We start from the raw sequence: 13,081 nt of genomic DNA, 5'->3' as shown, positions 1-13,081 counted from the left end.
GGTGACAGAGCGAGACTCTGTCTCAAAAAAAAAAAAATACAACAATTAAATGGGCGCGGCGGTGCACACCTGTAGTTCCAGCTACGCTGAAATCTGAGGTGGGAGAATCGCTTGAGCCTGGTAAGTTGATGCTGCAGTGAGCCATGATCTTGCCACTGCCCTCCAGAAAAAAAGAAAAGTGGAAGCTGTCCCAGGCCTAAGCAGGGCAGGGCAGGCACACCGGAGACGGCCCTCACACCTGTGGTCACATGGCAGGCAGAGTGGCTAAGTGTGCAGTGACTGTTTTCCTTTTTTCTTTTTTGGAACAGAGTTTCGCTCTGTCACCAGGCGACACTTGCAAGTGATTCTCCTGCCTCAGCCTCCCAGGTAGCTAGGACTACAGGCATGTGCCACCATGCCCAGCTAATTTTTGTATTTTGAGTAGAGACGGGGTTTCACCATGGTGGCCAGGATGGTCTCGATCTCTTGACCTTGATATCTGCCTGCCTCGGCCTCCCAAAGTGCTGGGATTATAGGCGTGAGCCACCACCCCGGCCTCAGTGACTGTTTTCTTGCAGGTGACACACCATGTCTTGAAGGGTGCTGTATGGTTTGGTGGCATCCCTGATCCTCAGAACTTAGAGAGATGAGGAGTGGCCTTGGAGGCAGGAGGACGACAAGGACAGGGTGGGGGCGCCAGCCCAGGGAAGGAGACATCTAGGCAGGGCCACGGCCAGTGGCCTCAGTTCTGCTAAGGGGGCCAGTGGGGGTGGGGGGTGGGTTTGCCCCTTTTTTTTTTTTTTTTTTTTTGAGACGGAGTCTCGCTCTGTCGCCCAGGCTGGAGTGCAGTGGCCAGATCTCAGCTCACTGCAAGCTCCGCCTCCCAGGTTTATGCCATTCTCCTGCCTCAGCCTCCCGAGTAGCTGGGACTACAGGCACCCGCCACCTCGCCCAGCTAGTTTTTTGTATTTTTTAGTAGAGACGGGGTTTCACCATGTTAGCCTGGATGGTCTCGATCTCCTGACCTTGTGATCCGCCCGTCTCGGCCTCCCAAAGTGCTGGGATTACAGGCTTGAGCCACCGCGCCCGGCCGCCCCTCTTATTGAGGGCGTTCAGCTGGCCTTGGCTAAAGCAACAGCCTCCCGAGGGAGAAAAGAGGTGGAGGCAGCAAGGACAGCTTCATTAGGAGTTTTCCTGTAAGGAAAGTAGAGAAATTGAAGGGTAGCCAGACAGAAACGTAAAGTCCAAGATTCCCTTCCTTTTAAAGAAGTAGCCGAATGTGTATATGCTGTTGGGTGTAAACCAGTAGGGAGGGAAAAACTGATGATCGGGGGACGTACTGGGTTGATGTTTCTTTTTTTTGAGCTAGGGTCTCACTCTGTCACCCAGGCTGGAGTGCAGTGGCGCCATCACAGCTCACTGCAGCCTCGACCTCCTGGGCCCACACAGTCCTCCGACCTCAGCCTCTCGAGTAGCTGGGGCCACAGGATGCACCACCATGTGCAGCTAACTTATTTTTTCAAGATGGAGTTTTGCTCTGTCGCGCAGGCTGGAGTGCGATGGCACAATCTCTGCTCACTGCAACCTCTGCTTCCTGGTTTCAAGTGATTCTCCTGCTTCAGCCTCCCGAGTAGCTGGGATTGCAGGCGTGCACCACCATGCCCAGCTAATTTTGTATTTTTAGTAGAGATGGAGTTTCGCCATGTTGGTCAGGCTGGTCTCGAACTCCCGACCTCAGGTGATCCACCCACCTTGGTCTCCCAAAGTGCTGGGATTGCCACCATGCCTAGCCACTTTTTTTTTTTTGTATAGAGACAGACGGGGGTCTCACTGTGTTGCCCAGGCTGGTCTCGAACTCCTGGGCTTAAGCAGTCCTCCCACCTTGGCCTCCCAAAGTGTTGGGATTACAGGCGTGAGCCATGGCACCAGCTTGGAATGATGTGCTTGAACCTGAGGGTGGGGGTGGGCTAGTGTGGAGTGAGGCAGCTTAGGTGGCAGCTGGAACAGATCCTCTGAGGATTGTGGGAGGAGGCCAAGGGCAGATGTGCTGGTGGGGGCTGAGGAAAAAAGACAAGGTCATCAGCTGGGGGTGGGAGCAAGATGGGTAGGGTCCCCAGGCCAGGGGAGTGAAGTGTGCTTGCCAGGTGAAGTGTGCATGGTGGGTGGGCACCTGTAATCCCAGCTACTTGGAAGGCTGAGGCAGGAGAATCGTTTGAACCCGGGAGGTGGAGGTTGCAGTGAGCTGAGATCGCGCCACTGCACTCCAGCCTGGGCAACAAGAGCAAAACTCCGTCTCAAAAAAACAAGTAGAGGAGGGAGGCTGTTTCTAGCCCCAGGAGGGCTGTGGACAAGGCCTGGAGGTGGGGGAACTCTTCTCAGCGTGGTGGGAGCGGGGCTGAGCTGGGCTGTGCAGAGGGCCCCAGCTGCCTGGCTGAGGCGTGGAGCCCAGCACTCCACCCTGGCCCTGACTTGCTTGCGCTGAAGTTCTCTTGGGCTGAAAGACTGGAGAAGACGCATTGGTCAAGGACAGATTCACTCACCCGTTGTTGTACAGGCCCCGCAGCACTTTAGTGACCCATGCAGCTAGTATGTCCTTAAGTGCCCAGCTTCCTGCCGCTTTTTGGGAGGACTCTGGGCAGTGGGCTGCTCCCATTACCACGTTCAGCAGCCTGTTTCAGGGGCCCAGGGTTGCAGGTGGCTGCTGGGAGCTCAGTCGCCATCTTTTGTAGTGTGACCTTTGCTGGGGGACATTTCCTGGGCCAGCCCCAGTTCTGGCCTGATGTTAACCTGTCAGGGTGGGGCTGTCTCGGCAGGACCTCCACAAAAAGTACTCGTACATCCGCAAGACCAGGCCTGACGGCAACTGTTTCTATCGGGCTTTCGGATTCTCCCACTTGGAGGCGCTGCTGGATGACAGCAAGGAGTTGCAGCGGTGAGAAGGGTGGGCACTGGGCACTGAGGCAGGTGGGTGTCTCCCTCCTCCCTGGGCGAGTAGGAGGTGCAGCTCCACCTGAGGGCAGGCGATGGGCTGGACTCTGGCCTTGCCAGGCGGGGCGGTGCTGTCTGGGCCCTGGCATCTGGGCTGGTCGAGGAGCCCATGCTGGGCCCGCCTTTCCCTCCCACCCCCAGGTTCAAGGCTGTGTCTGCCAAGAGCAAGGAGGACCTGGTGTCCCAGGGCTTCACTGAATTCACAATTGAGGATTTCCACAACACGGTGAGCCCTGGCACCTGTCTTGGGCTGGGCCAGGGTGGAGGGGTTCCCCTGGTGAGGACCACCCATCTCCTCCCCCTCATCTTGCCCTTTCTCCCTCCGTGGCTGCAGTTCATGGACCTGATTGAGCAGGTAGAGAAGCAGACCTCTGTCGCCGACCTGCTGGCCTCCTTCAATGACCAGAGCACCTCTGACTACCTCGTGGTCTACCTGCGGCTGCTCACCTCGGGCTACCTGCAGCGCGAGAGCAAGTTCTTCGAGCACTTCATCGAGGGTGGGCGGACTGTCAAGGAGTTCTGCCAGCAGGTGCCATCCCCCTCCCCTTTTCTCTTGGCCTGGGGAGTGCAGTGGGTCCACAGGGCCTGGGGCGGGGTGCGGAGACTGGGGCCTGATCCGCACCTGTGCCACAGGAGGTGGAGCCCATGTGCAAGGAGAGCGACCACATCCACATCATCGCGCTGGCCCAGGCCCTCAGTGTGTCCATCCAGGTGGAGTACATGGACCGCGGCGAGGGCGGCACCACCAACCCGCACATCTTCCCTGAGGGCTCCGAGCCCAAGGTCTACCTTCTCTACCGGCCTGGACACTACGATATCCTCTACAAATAGGGCTGGCCCCGGCCCGCTGCTGCCCTGCTGCCCCCCTCTGCCAGGCGCTAAACATGTACAGAGGTTTTTCTGTGGTTGTAAATGGTCCTATTTCACCCCCTTCTTCCTGTCACACGACCCCCCATGTTTTATTAAAGGGGGTGCTGGTGGTGAGCCGTGTGTGCGTGTCCCTGCTCTGCTGCCCGCCTGGCTGCTCTGTCTGCTGCCCCCTCCCCCCAGGTGGGTCCCCCTGCTTTTCACCCATCCACGCCTGAGGTTCCCCAACAGGAGCAGGTTTGAGGGGCCAGGCCTCTTGGAGGCTCCTCCTGCTTCCTTGGGTTCTGCTTCCTTCCCTAAGGCCCCCCTTCACTTAGCTGGCTCAGGGGCTTATATGGGATCCTGGAAGTTCCTTGGGGACTTGCCCAGGGTCCCAGGGCCACCCACACTTCATCTGCTCCCTCACAGGCCTCATCTCCACGTCCCGGCTGGGTCCCAGACCCCAGCTTCCTGCCCTCTACCAGGGGTCTGCATGGTCGGGAGTCCTGGGTGGAGGGGCCTTTGTGAGGCTGGACCTGGCTCAGGGCAGGTGGAGGAGCTGGGCCTCCCACAGGGTGCCCCGGCAGTGCCAGCCTGGTGGAGGAGGGTAGGCTTCAAACGTGTGGGGTCCACAGTCCTCAGGTCTAGGCAGGGCTGTCGGTTCTCCACCCCCCCATCTGCCCCCAGGCCCCCTGCCTGTGCCTGCCTTGCACCCCGTCTGCTTGGGCCACGGTGTCTCTGCATTGCCTGCCTCTTTTGCCTTCACCTCTTTTCTTCCCCGCCCCCTGCACATTCGGGGTCTCAGCCCCCAGGCTGTGAGCTCCTTGGGGGCAGGCCCTCAATAAATGTGAACTGCTGCTACCGCCTCTGCCGTCCGCCTGTGCCTCCGCCCGCCTGGCTCACCGAGAGCTCCTGCCAGCCCCTTTCAGCGAAAGCATCTGGCCAGGGGCTCCATCCAGCACCTGGACCGCCTCCTTCCCCCCAGTCAGAGCTCTGGACAGTAGGAGCTGCCACAGCGTGACCTTTATTAGGCTCCTCAGGGGCGGGGCGCGGAGGGCAAGAAGGGCTGGCCGGGCCCAGGCCAGGCTGCAGGCTTTGGCGACCTCTCAGAGCTGGGAGCGGGGTCCCGAAGGCGGGTCTGAGGGCAGAGCAGAGTCAGAGGTGTCTGTGGGCGTCCCCGACCTCCCAGGCTGCCCCGTGGTTTCCCGCCCTGCTTGGGGGTGAGCGGGGGTTAGTGAGCGGGTTAGTCTAGGGCCGGGGCCGCCGCACGGGGCGAGGCCCTGCTTACCAGTCCCGGTCAGGGTGGGCTGCGGGAGCCTCAGGCTGGAAGGCAGAGGACAGTGAGAGCCCGCCCCCGGGGTGGACCGGGGCAGGGGCGGGCCGTGGGGCTGCGCGGGGCACGTACCCACGGGGAAGTAGTGGGGGAGCCGGCTCCGGTAGATATCCTCGTCCTTCTCGAGGAACACGCAGATGATCAGCCGGTCCACCTGCGCCAGGGGCTGCTCAGCCGGGGCCGGGCCGCCACGCCTGGACCCAGGATCCTGTGACTGCCCGCCCCGGTGCAGGCTTTCACCTGCCTGGCCCCACGCCCTTCACAGAGGCTCGGGGCTGTGTGCCATCATCACCCCCATCTCGCCACCGCCAGACGCCCTCGCGAAGGAGAAACACGGAAGGAAAGGGCGGGCCTGGCCCTGCGCTCTGCACCCTGACTCCCTGGGCGATGACGGGGGCTGGTCACTCTGGCCGGGATGCGGACCCCGCCCTCGCCCGGGCCCAGGACTCACCTTGTCCTTGTGCTGCTCCAGCCACTCTCGCAGCGTTGCCAGCACGACCTCGGCCGCCGCCTCACAGGGGTAGCCTGAGGCGGGCATGGCGGGAGTGAGTCTCGGGCTCTGGCCCCGCCCCCTGTCTGCACCAGGCCCCGCCCACTCCTGGCCCTAGCACTTCTTCCAGACTCACCAAACACGCCGGTGGAGATGCAGGGGAACGCCTGGGCGGGGAGGGGTGAGAGGGGGTTGGAACATGGTCACTGCGCCCCGCCTCCCGCCCTCCCCCGCGGGCCGCCCCTCACCGCCGAGCGGAGCCGGTGCTCCAGCAGCAGGTCCAGGCTGCTCAGGTAGCAGCTGCGGAGCTCGGCAGCCTGGCTGGCGCTGGGCTCTCCGTAGGCGATGGGTCCCACCGTGTGGATGACGTCTACGGGGGGCGACGGGGTCAGACCGGGGGGGGGGGTGGCGTCTACGCGACCCTCAGCTCCCTCGCTTTCCCATGCCGGCCTGGGCAGAGGGGGCAGGAAACACCTTTCCCCCCAAGCGCTGAGCCTCCTCCGCGAAGGCCCCCACCCCTGTGGCCCCCCTCGAGCCTGAATCCGCACGCGCACAGCGCCCCCTCCCCGTATCTGTATGGGTACGGCTGAGACCCGAGCGCTAGTGTGGGCACGAAGGCGTTGCCCCCCAGCTCCCTCCCCAACCTCCACGCACGGTCTCCCCCATCTGCTTCCTGGGGGGTGCGGAGTGGGGGCCGGGTCTTGGCCCTTAAGGTTAAGAAGGGCCCCCTGAGGAGGTCCCCAGCACTCCTGTGGGGGCCGCACCCCTGATGTCCCAGTGACACACAGGTGCCCTGTCTGCGCCCCGCAGCTGGGGGCGCGTCGGGGACTCACACTTGGCCGGGAGCCGATAGCCGCCGGTGATCTTGGCCTTGCCAGTCTCACAGCTCTGCAGGGTCCGGCACTCGTCGGTAAGCAGGGGGCCGGCGGCCCGGTGAATGCAGCCGTCCACTGCGGGGAGGGCAGACGGGACTGAGCTGGCCTGGCAAAGAAGGCTGCGGCCCCGGGCTGAGCACCCCTAGTCCCGAGAAGCCCCTCGTTGGTGCGAGGACCCACGCGGAGCCGCGCCCCAACCCCGTGGCCTCCGGCCGCTGCCTCCACCCCCGCCCGAAGGGTTTCACATCTGGGGAAACCAAGGCGCACAGCGGGACGGCCCTGGGCCTGGCGGGAAGTGGCACAAGGAGGCCGGCAGGGGGCGCACCCGCCCCACCCTGTCCCTTCCAGGCCGCGCAGCCAGGGCCCAGGCAGGGCGGCTCCGGGAGGCGCGGGCCGCCGGGGCAGGAACCGCCGCCCGACCCGAGGTGACGGGGAAGCTTCACCTTCCTCCCCGACGCCCCTCCCTAGCCTTGTCCCGGGCGTACCGTAGGGCCTGCGACCAGTCGCTGCCTCCGCCCGGGCCTCAGCGTCGGTGCGATCCCAAGGCCCACCTCCCCAGGCGGCGCCCCACCACGGGGCGGCGGCAAACCCTAGGACCCATTTTGCGGATGAGGAAACAGAGGCCACCCTGTTACAAGGTGATCAGATCTGGTGCTGGAGCCTGGGTCTTCCAGCCGCGCGGGCAGGTGAGCCCGACGCCCGGGCCCGGGTCTCCTGGCGCACAAACCCCTGCTGGTTAATGAGCCGCCTCGTTAGCGCATCCGGCTTGATTGCGGCCCCGCCTGGGCTTGTTTATCCGAGGGCGGTTCCAGGGCCTCGTGAGCGACTCTGGGGACCAGGGCTCAGATAAACAACCCGGGCGCAGCGGGAGACGTGGAGGAACCGCTCCAGCAGCCCAACCTCGCCAGGGCACCCGCAGGAGAGGCGCGGCCTCAGGCAGGCCTGGGTCCAGCCCGGGCTCACCCCTTATCGGCTGTAAGATCCTGCCCCTTCCCCTCTCTGGCGTCCACTGTCTCATCTGGAATACCGGGACAGCGACCCTCCCACAGAGGAAAACGCCGCGCTGGCCGGGAGGACACGGCCCATCTTTGGCAGCTCTGATCGCCCCCACCAGGAGCTCCTCAGGCACCAGCTGCCTGGTGCTCACAGGCGGGCATCAAGAGAGGACCATCATTCCCCATTTTACAGATGGACAAACTAAGGCCCCCTTCTCCTTCATCACCTCAGTCTCAGCACAGCTCCAGGGATGCCAGCTGGCTCACGCCCCTTTCTTTTGCTGTTTTCTCTTGTGCCCTAGGGGCACAATTAAACCTCATTCTGCAACTTTACTCAGAGCTGGCACCAGGCAATTTCCCAGAGCATCCCAGGATGGGTAGGCAGAGAGGTTAGGGGAACTCCGAGAATGGCTCAGGCCTGGATCCCTCCCACCTGCTCCTCTCCTCTGCAGGGAGGAAGGCAACTGTAGCCCAGTGGGAGGCTGAGATGGAGCAAGAAGGCCGGGCCCAGAGCAGGCCTCCAGGCTGGAGCTCCCAGTGCTGGGCAGTGAGTGTTCCGAATGGGGTGCTGTGGCTGGGCTGTGGAGCTGGGCAGCCTGAGTTCAAATCCCGGCTCTGCAGCCACAGACGTATGACCCCTCACATATCATTTAACCTCTCTGAGTCTCAGTTGCTTCATCTAGAAAATGGGATAACAACACCCACCTCAGAGCTCATTGGGCTGTTGGAAGGATTGGGTTAACTAACTTTGTAATGTGCTTAAGGCAGTATTTGGCAAGAATGGAGGTGATGTGAGTGTATCCTGTTATTAACAACAGTATGACTGTGGGCATGTTCGGGTATGTGTACATCCCGATGGGAGGTGGGTGCACACAGGGTGTTCACAGTGTGTGGGGGTGAGCCCAGGGACCTGTCTGAGCTGGCTCTCCTAGGAGCCTCCCGGACCGTGCCCTGAAGGCCTCAGCCACCTGGCACCCGGGTGCTCACGGTCTCTGGGGGCTAACCCCCCTGCAGGCGACCTCGGCCAGCTGTGGGGGCCGTGCGGAAGTGGAGCTCAGTGTTTCAGGGATTTAATGTTTCCTGCGGAAGTGGACGGGCCTGCCGCCAGGCCTTTGGGGCTGACCTGGGGGCACGAGGGAGGTGGAGGGAGCTGGAATCAATGCCAGCAGAGGGCTCAGGCCGGATGCCCCCTCCTCACCGCCAGCAGTTCCAGAACAGGGCCTGGGCCAGGTGATGGCTCTGCAGGGGCCCCAGGGGCTTTAGGGGAGGGGCTCCCCTAAAACAGAGATGAGGGACAGGTCACTGTCAGCCCACTGCTGCCCCACCCTCACCCCAACAAGCTAGAGTGCAGCCGGGCCCCTCTTGCCTGCGTGTCCCTCCCTGTCCACACACCAGACTTCTTGCTCTCTCCCCTGTGAGTGCAGAGGGGAACCCCCGCACCCTGTTGTCCTTAGCCATAGGCCCAAAGGACCCTCCCACACACACCCCCAGAGCCCCCTTAGCTCTGCCCTCCAGGCCCTGTCCTGGTTCTTTTTTTTTTTTTTTTTTTTGAGACGGAGTCTCGCTCTGTCGCCCAGGCTGGAGTGCTGTGGCCGGATCTCAGCTCACTGCAAGCTCCGCCTCCCGGGTTCACGCCATTCTCCTGCCTCAGCCTCCCAAGTGGCTGGGATTACAGGCGCCCGCCACCTCGCCCGGCTAGTTTTTTTGTATTTTTTAGTAGAGACGGGGTTTCACTGTGTTCGCCAGGATGGTCTCGATCTCCTGACCTCATGATCCGCCCGTGTCGGCCTCCCAAAGTGCTGGGATTACAGGCTTGAGCCACAGCGCCCGGCCCTGTCCTGGTTCTTACCTGGGGCTAAGCTAGGTCCCAGAGACTCAAGCTTCCCAGTGTCCCATTCAGGGGAGATGCCCTTCCTGCCCTCTTCCCTCTTCCCATCCCACCCCAAGGCAGCTGGAAAAGACCAGCAGCCCTGGTCCCAGGGGCCACCTGGTGGGAGGTGGGGTATTCCCAGTTCACAGGAGCTGACCAACCCTCAGTCTCCTCTCCAGGGCCCTCAGCCACCGAAACCAACCTCCAGGCTCCAGCTCAACCCTCACCCCAAGTCAGCAGAAAACCTGGGGTCTTTCCTGGGGAGACAGAGCCCACTTGGTCGGCGGGGCCCCCCTGAGATGTTTCTCCACCAGGTCAAAGACGAAGCATTCCTCCACCTGTGGCCAGAAGACAGCCCCTAACACGCTTCTGCCTCCTCCCTTCAGCCCCTTCTTCCCTCTTCCCTCCTCTGCGTCTAAGCTCCCCTGATCTGGCTCCTTCACATCAGCCCTCTGTCTCACTATGTCATCCAGGTTGAAGTGCAGTGGCACAATCTTGGCTCACTGTAACCTCTGCCTCCTGGGTTCAAGTGATTCTTATGCCTCAGCTCCTGAGTAGCTGGGATTACAGGCGCGCACCACTATGCCCAGCTAATTTTTTGTATTTTCCCTAGAGACGGGGTTTCACCATGTTGCCCAGGCTGGTCTCGAACTCCTGACCTCAAGTGATCCACCCATCTCGGCCTCCCAAAATGCTGGGATTATACATGTGGGTCTGTTTTTTTTTCTGAGACAGGCTCTTGCTATGTTGCCCTGCCTCAGCCTCGTAAGTAGCTGGTATTACTCACCCCCCATGGCCTTTGTCAGCCCTCTCGTTGGGTAAGCACCTGCGTGGTGATTTGCAGCTGCTGTCTTATTTTTCCTGTTTATAGAAGAAGAAACCGAGGCACAGAGAGGGAAACTTGCCCACACAGCTAGAAGGCTGGGCTCCCAACTTCGGTGGCTCTGCTTCCTCTGGGACCATGAAAGGGCCTTGCCCTGAACCACTCTGGCTGACTGGTTCAAATGGCCCCCGGTCCACACTCTTGGGGTGGCAGTGTCTCCCCACATCAGTACGTCCTCTCCCAGCAGCGGGGCTGCCCTGGTGGCCTCTTGTTGCAAAGTGTTCTGAGGCCACTGTCTTTCTGGATGGTTTGGCTGCCCCCAGCGCTGACGGCTCCCTCCATCCAGCGGGCTCTCCCATCTCCTTCGTGAGCTCTCGTTCCTCAGGCCACTCCTGAAATGCCGCTGAGGCCCCATCTGCCCTCACCTGAGCCCGGGGGAACCTCTCTCTGCCCCAAGCCCTGGCCTCTGAGCAGCCCTTGGCCCTCCGCCCCATCTTAGGCATCTCCCTGCTTTGCTGTGGTAAAGCCCTGCCTGCCAGCCTCTGTGGGCCTCCCATGGAAGGATGTTGAGGAAGGAAGGAGGGAGGGAGGGAGGGAGGGCTGGGTCAAGTGATTGCCCGTGGCCCTGGGCATTCCTGGGGCAGTGGAGAGCACCAGGAGTGGGCAGGCCGGGGCTGGAGCCAGGCTGTCCTCAGAGCCAGCAGAGGCGGAAGGCAGGCGGGCTCCAGTGGGGCCATCCACTAAAGCGCTTAGGATGAGTTGGCCGCTATTTAGGGTGCTGTAATATTCATGAAGGGAAGATTAGATATTTAAATTTATTCAGCAATAAATGCGTCTCAGTGGGAGAGCATTCCTCATGCTAAACAAACAAGCAGGCAGGGGCTAATTAATTATTTACAGGAACATGAGGAGGCCTGTGGCCCGGGGGACCAGGAGGGCAGCTGTGCCCCTGCTGAGGGCAGGGCACCCCAACCCGCAGGCCTGGACCTGCCCCTGGTCTCGCTATGCTCCCCCATGCCCCCTACCATCCTGTGGGGCTGGCCTATGGTGTGCCCTCTTTAGGATTTCTCTTCCCAGAATTCCTGGCCACGAGATTGCTGGTGATTTGGGGCAAGTCACTTAACCTCTCTGAGTCTCAGAGCTCTGGCCTCAAGAGAGTGGTGGGGGCTGGGAGGGGGGGCTCACGCCTGTAATCTCAGCACTTTGGGAGGCTGAGGTGGGAGGGTCGTTTGAGCTCAGGAGTTTGAGACCAGCCTGGACAACATAGTGAGACCTCATCTCAAAAAAAAGAAAAAAAGAGTGGGGAGCACTGAGATATGCTGGGAGGTGTCAAGGGGAATGGGAGACTGAGGGCCAGGGGGGTTAAGCAACTTGTCCAAGGCCCAACAGTGGAAGGAGGGGCAGAAACTAAGATCTACAGTATTTTATTTATTTATTTATTTATTTATTTATTTATTTATTTATTTATTTATTGAGATAGGTTTTTGCTCATTGCCCAGGCTGGAATGCAATGGCATGATCTTGGCTCACTGCAACCTCTGCCTCCTGGGTTCAAGCAATTCTCCTGCCTCAGCCTCCTGAGTAGCTGGGATTACAGGCGCGTGCCATGATGCATGGCTAATTTTTGTATTTTTAGTAGAGATGGGGTTTTGCCATGTTGGTCAGGATGGTCTCGAACTCCTGACCTCATGATCCGCCCACCTCGGCCTCCCAAAGTGCTGGGATTATAGGCGTGAGCCACCGCGCCTGACCAAGACCCACATTATTAACCCTCATCTTACGGAAGCAGTGATGGGCTCAGAGAGGCAAAGCCACTTTCCCAGAGCCACACAGCAAAGTGTAAGGCCTTGCCTGGGCAGCTCTCACCCCTGCTCCCCACCTTCCTAGACTCCTGTGGGCCCCAAGGGTAGGGAGGTGAGCAGGAAGCGGGGCCTGGTTGTGAGGGTGAGTGGGGCCTGGGCTGGCTGGGTCTCCGGCCTGCCCTGTGACTACAGTGTCTGGCCCTACGTGCCGAGTCTCGTACCTCTCTAGCTCAACCTCACGCCTCTGAAATGAGCTTTCAGGGGCTGTGTGGGGGGATCCCCTTTTTACAGATGGGAGGCTGAGGCTCAGCCACGGACTTCACAGGCAGGGGATTCCTTTGCCCCGTCATGCTCTTGGGGGCCTTGTACCCCAGGGACAGGCTGCACTGCCAGGGTAGAGACGCCCCTGAGAAGGCAGGCAGGAGGGGCTGGGGACAGAGGGCCTTGGGGAGGCAGAGGTGTGAATTGGGGGTTGGGGGAGGGGTGTGCTTCCCTTCCAGCCCAGGAAGGACCAGGGGTCTGGGCTCCAGGGACTACTCCCGCCTGGACAGCTAGGCACAACCTGGAGGGCACTGGCAGCCGAGTCTTGGTGCAGCCCGTGCTGGTTTCCCTTTCCGGAGGAGGGCTACAGAAATACCAGATGCTAAGGCAGAAAGGAGCCAGGCTCCCCGGGAAATGGGGAAACTGAGTCTCTGAGAGGGTACCAACTGCATCAAGGGCAGACATCTGACCTGCTGCCCCAGGCTTCAAACACTGCAGAGGGAAGGTTTAGCCACAAAGCCTGGATAAGTGACCCACCCAAGGGTCCTGCACTCTCTTCTCTCCCAGCCCACTCCTCATTCTCTACCTCTGGCTTCTATTCAACTCTCAGGCCAAGACCCTGAGTGATATCCCATTGCTGAACCATCTTTGCCTCTGCCTACACCCTCCTGGTCACCCATTTAATCAACAAACCCTAGCCAGCCCCGGCTCTGTGCTAGGCCTGGGCTCAGCCCAGTGGGGGGCAGAGCCCATCCTCACCAGGCCCCACCCTCTCGGTGCCAAGGCGGGTGGGTGCCCCAGGGAGAAGATGGATGGACA

General features: G+C 61.0%; 2 protein-coding genes across 5 annotated transcripts in view; one reads left to right on the top strand and one right to left on the bottom strand.

Moving 5' to 3' along the window:
* OTUB1 (OTU deubiquitinase, ubiquitin aldehyde binding 1) overlaps positions 1-4,678 on the top strand; it is an 18,222-nt gene extending 13,544 nt beyond the window's left edge. The window contains exons 4-8 of one of the 2 annotated variants that reach the window (XM_011942615.1): positions 2,793-2,911; positions 3,109-3,193; positions 3,302-3,496; positions 3,601-3,678; positions 3,936-4,678. In XM_011942615.1, coding sequence (XP_011798005.1) covers positions 2,793-2,911; positions 3,109-3,193; positions 3,302-3,496; positions 3,601-3,678; positions 3,936-4,052 — 594 coding nt within the window. In that variant the 3' untranslated portion in view covers positions 4,053-4,678. Of the gene's footprint in view, positions 1-2,792; positions 2,912-3,108; positions 3,194-3,301; positions 3,497-3,600 lie in introns of both variants that reach the window. The other variant, XM_011942614.1, reaches the window with a different exon arrangement.
* A 139-nt stretch (positions 4,679-4,817) lies between these two features.
* The window catches only part of MACROD1 (MACRO domain containing 1), a 169,999-nt gene continuing 161,735 nt past the window's right edge, over positions 4,818-13,081 (bottom strand). Inside the window, exons 5-11 of one of the 3 annotated variants that reach the window (XM_011942609.1) lie at positions 6,470-6,586; positions 5,885-6,006; positions 5,773-5,803; positions 5,598-5,671; positions 5,219-5,300; positions 5,102-5,136; positions 4,818-4,951 (exon numbers count right to left, since the gene is read on the bottom strand). In XM_011942609.1, the coding sequence (XP_011797999.1) occupies positions 5,132-5,136; positions 5,219-5,300; positions 5,598-5,671; positions 5,773-5,803; positions 5,885-6,006; positions 6,470-6,586 (431 nt within the window). In that variant the 3' untranslated portion in view covers positions 4,818-4,951; positions 5,102-5,131. The other 2 variants (XM_011942608.1, XM_011942607.1) reach the window with 2 other exon arrangements.

The sequence above is a fragment of the Colobus angolensis genome, unplaced genomic scaffold (assembly GCF_000951035.1).
Source record: "Colobus angolensis palliatus isolate OR3802 unplaced genomic scaffold, Cang.pa_1.0 Scaffold21, whole genome shotgun sequence".
Lineage (NCBI taxonomy): Eukaryota > Metazoa > Chordata > Mammalia > Primates > Cercopithecidae > Colobus > Colobus angolensis.
Note: the sequence above shows the minus strand (reverse complement) of the source record. Positions and strands in the feature narration are given on the sequence as shown.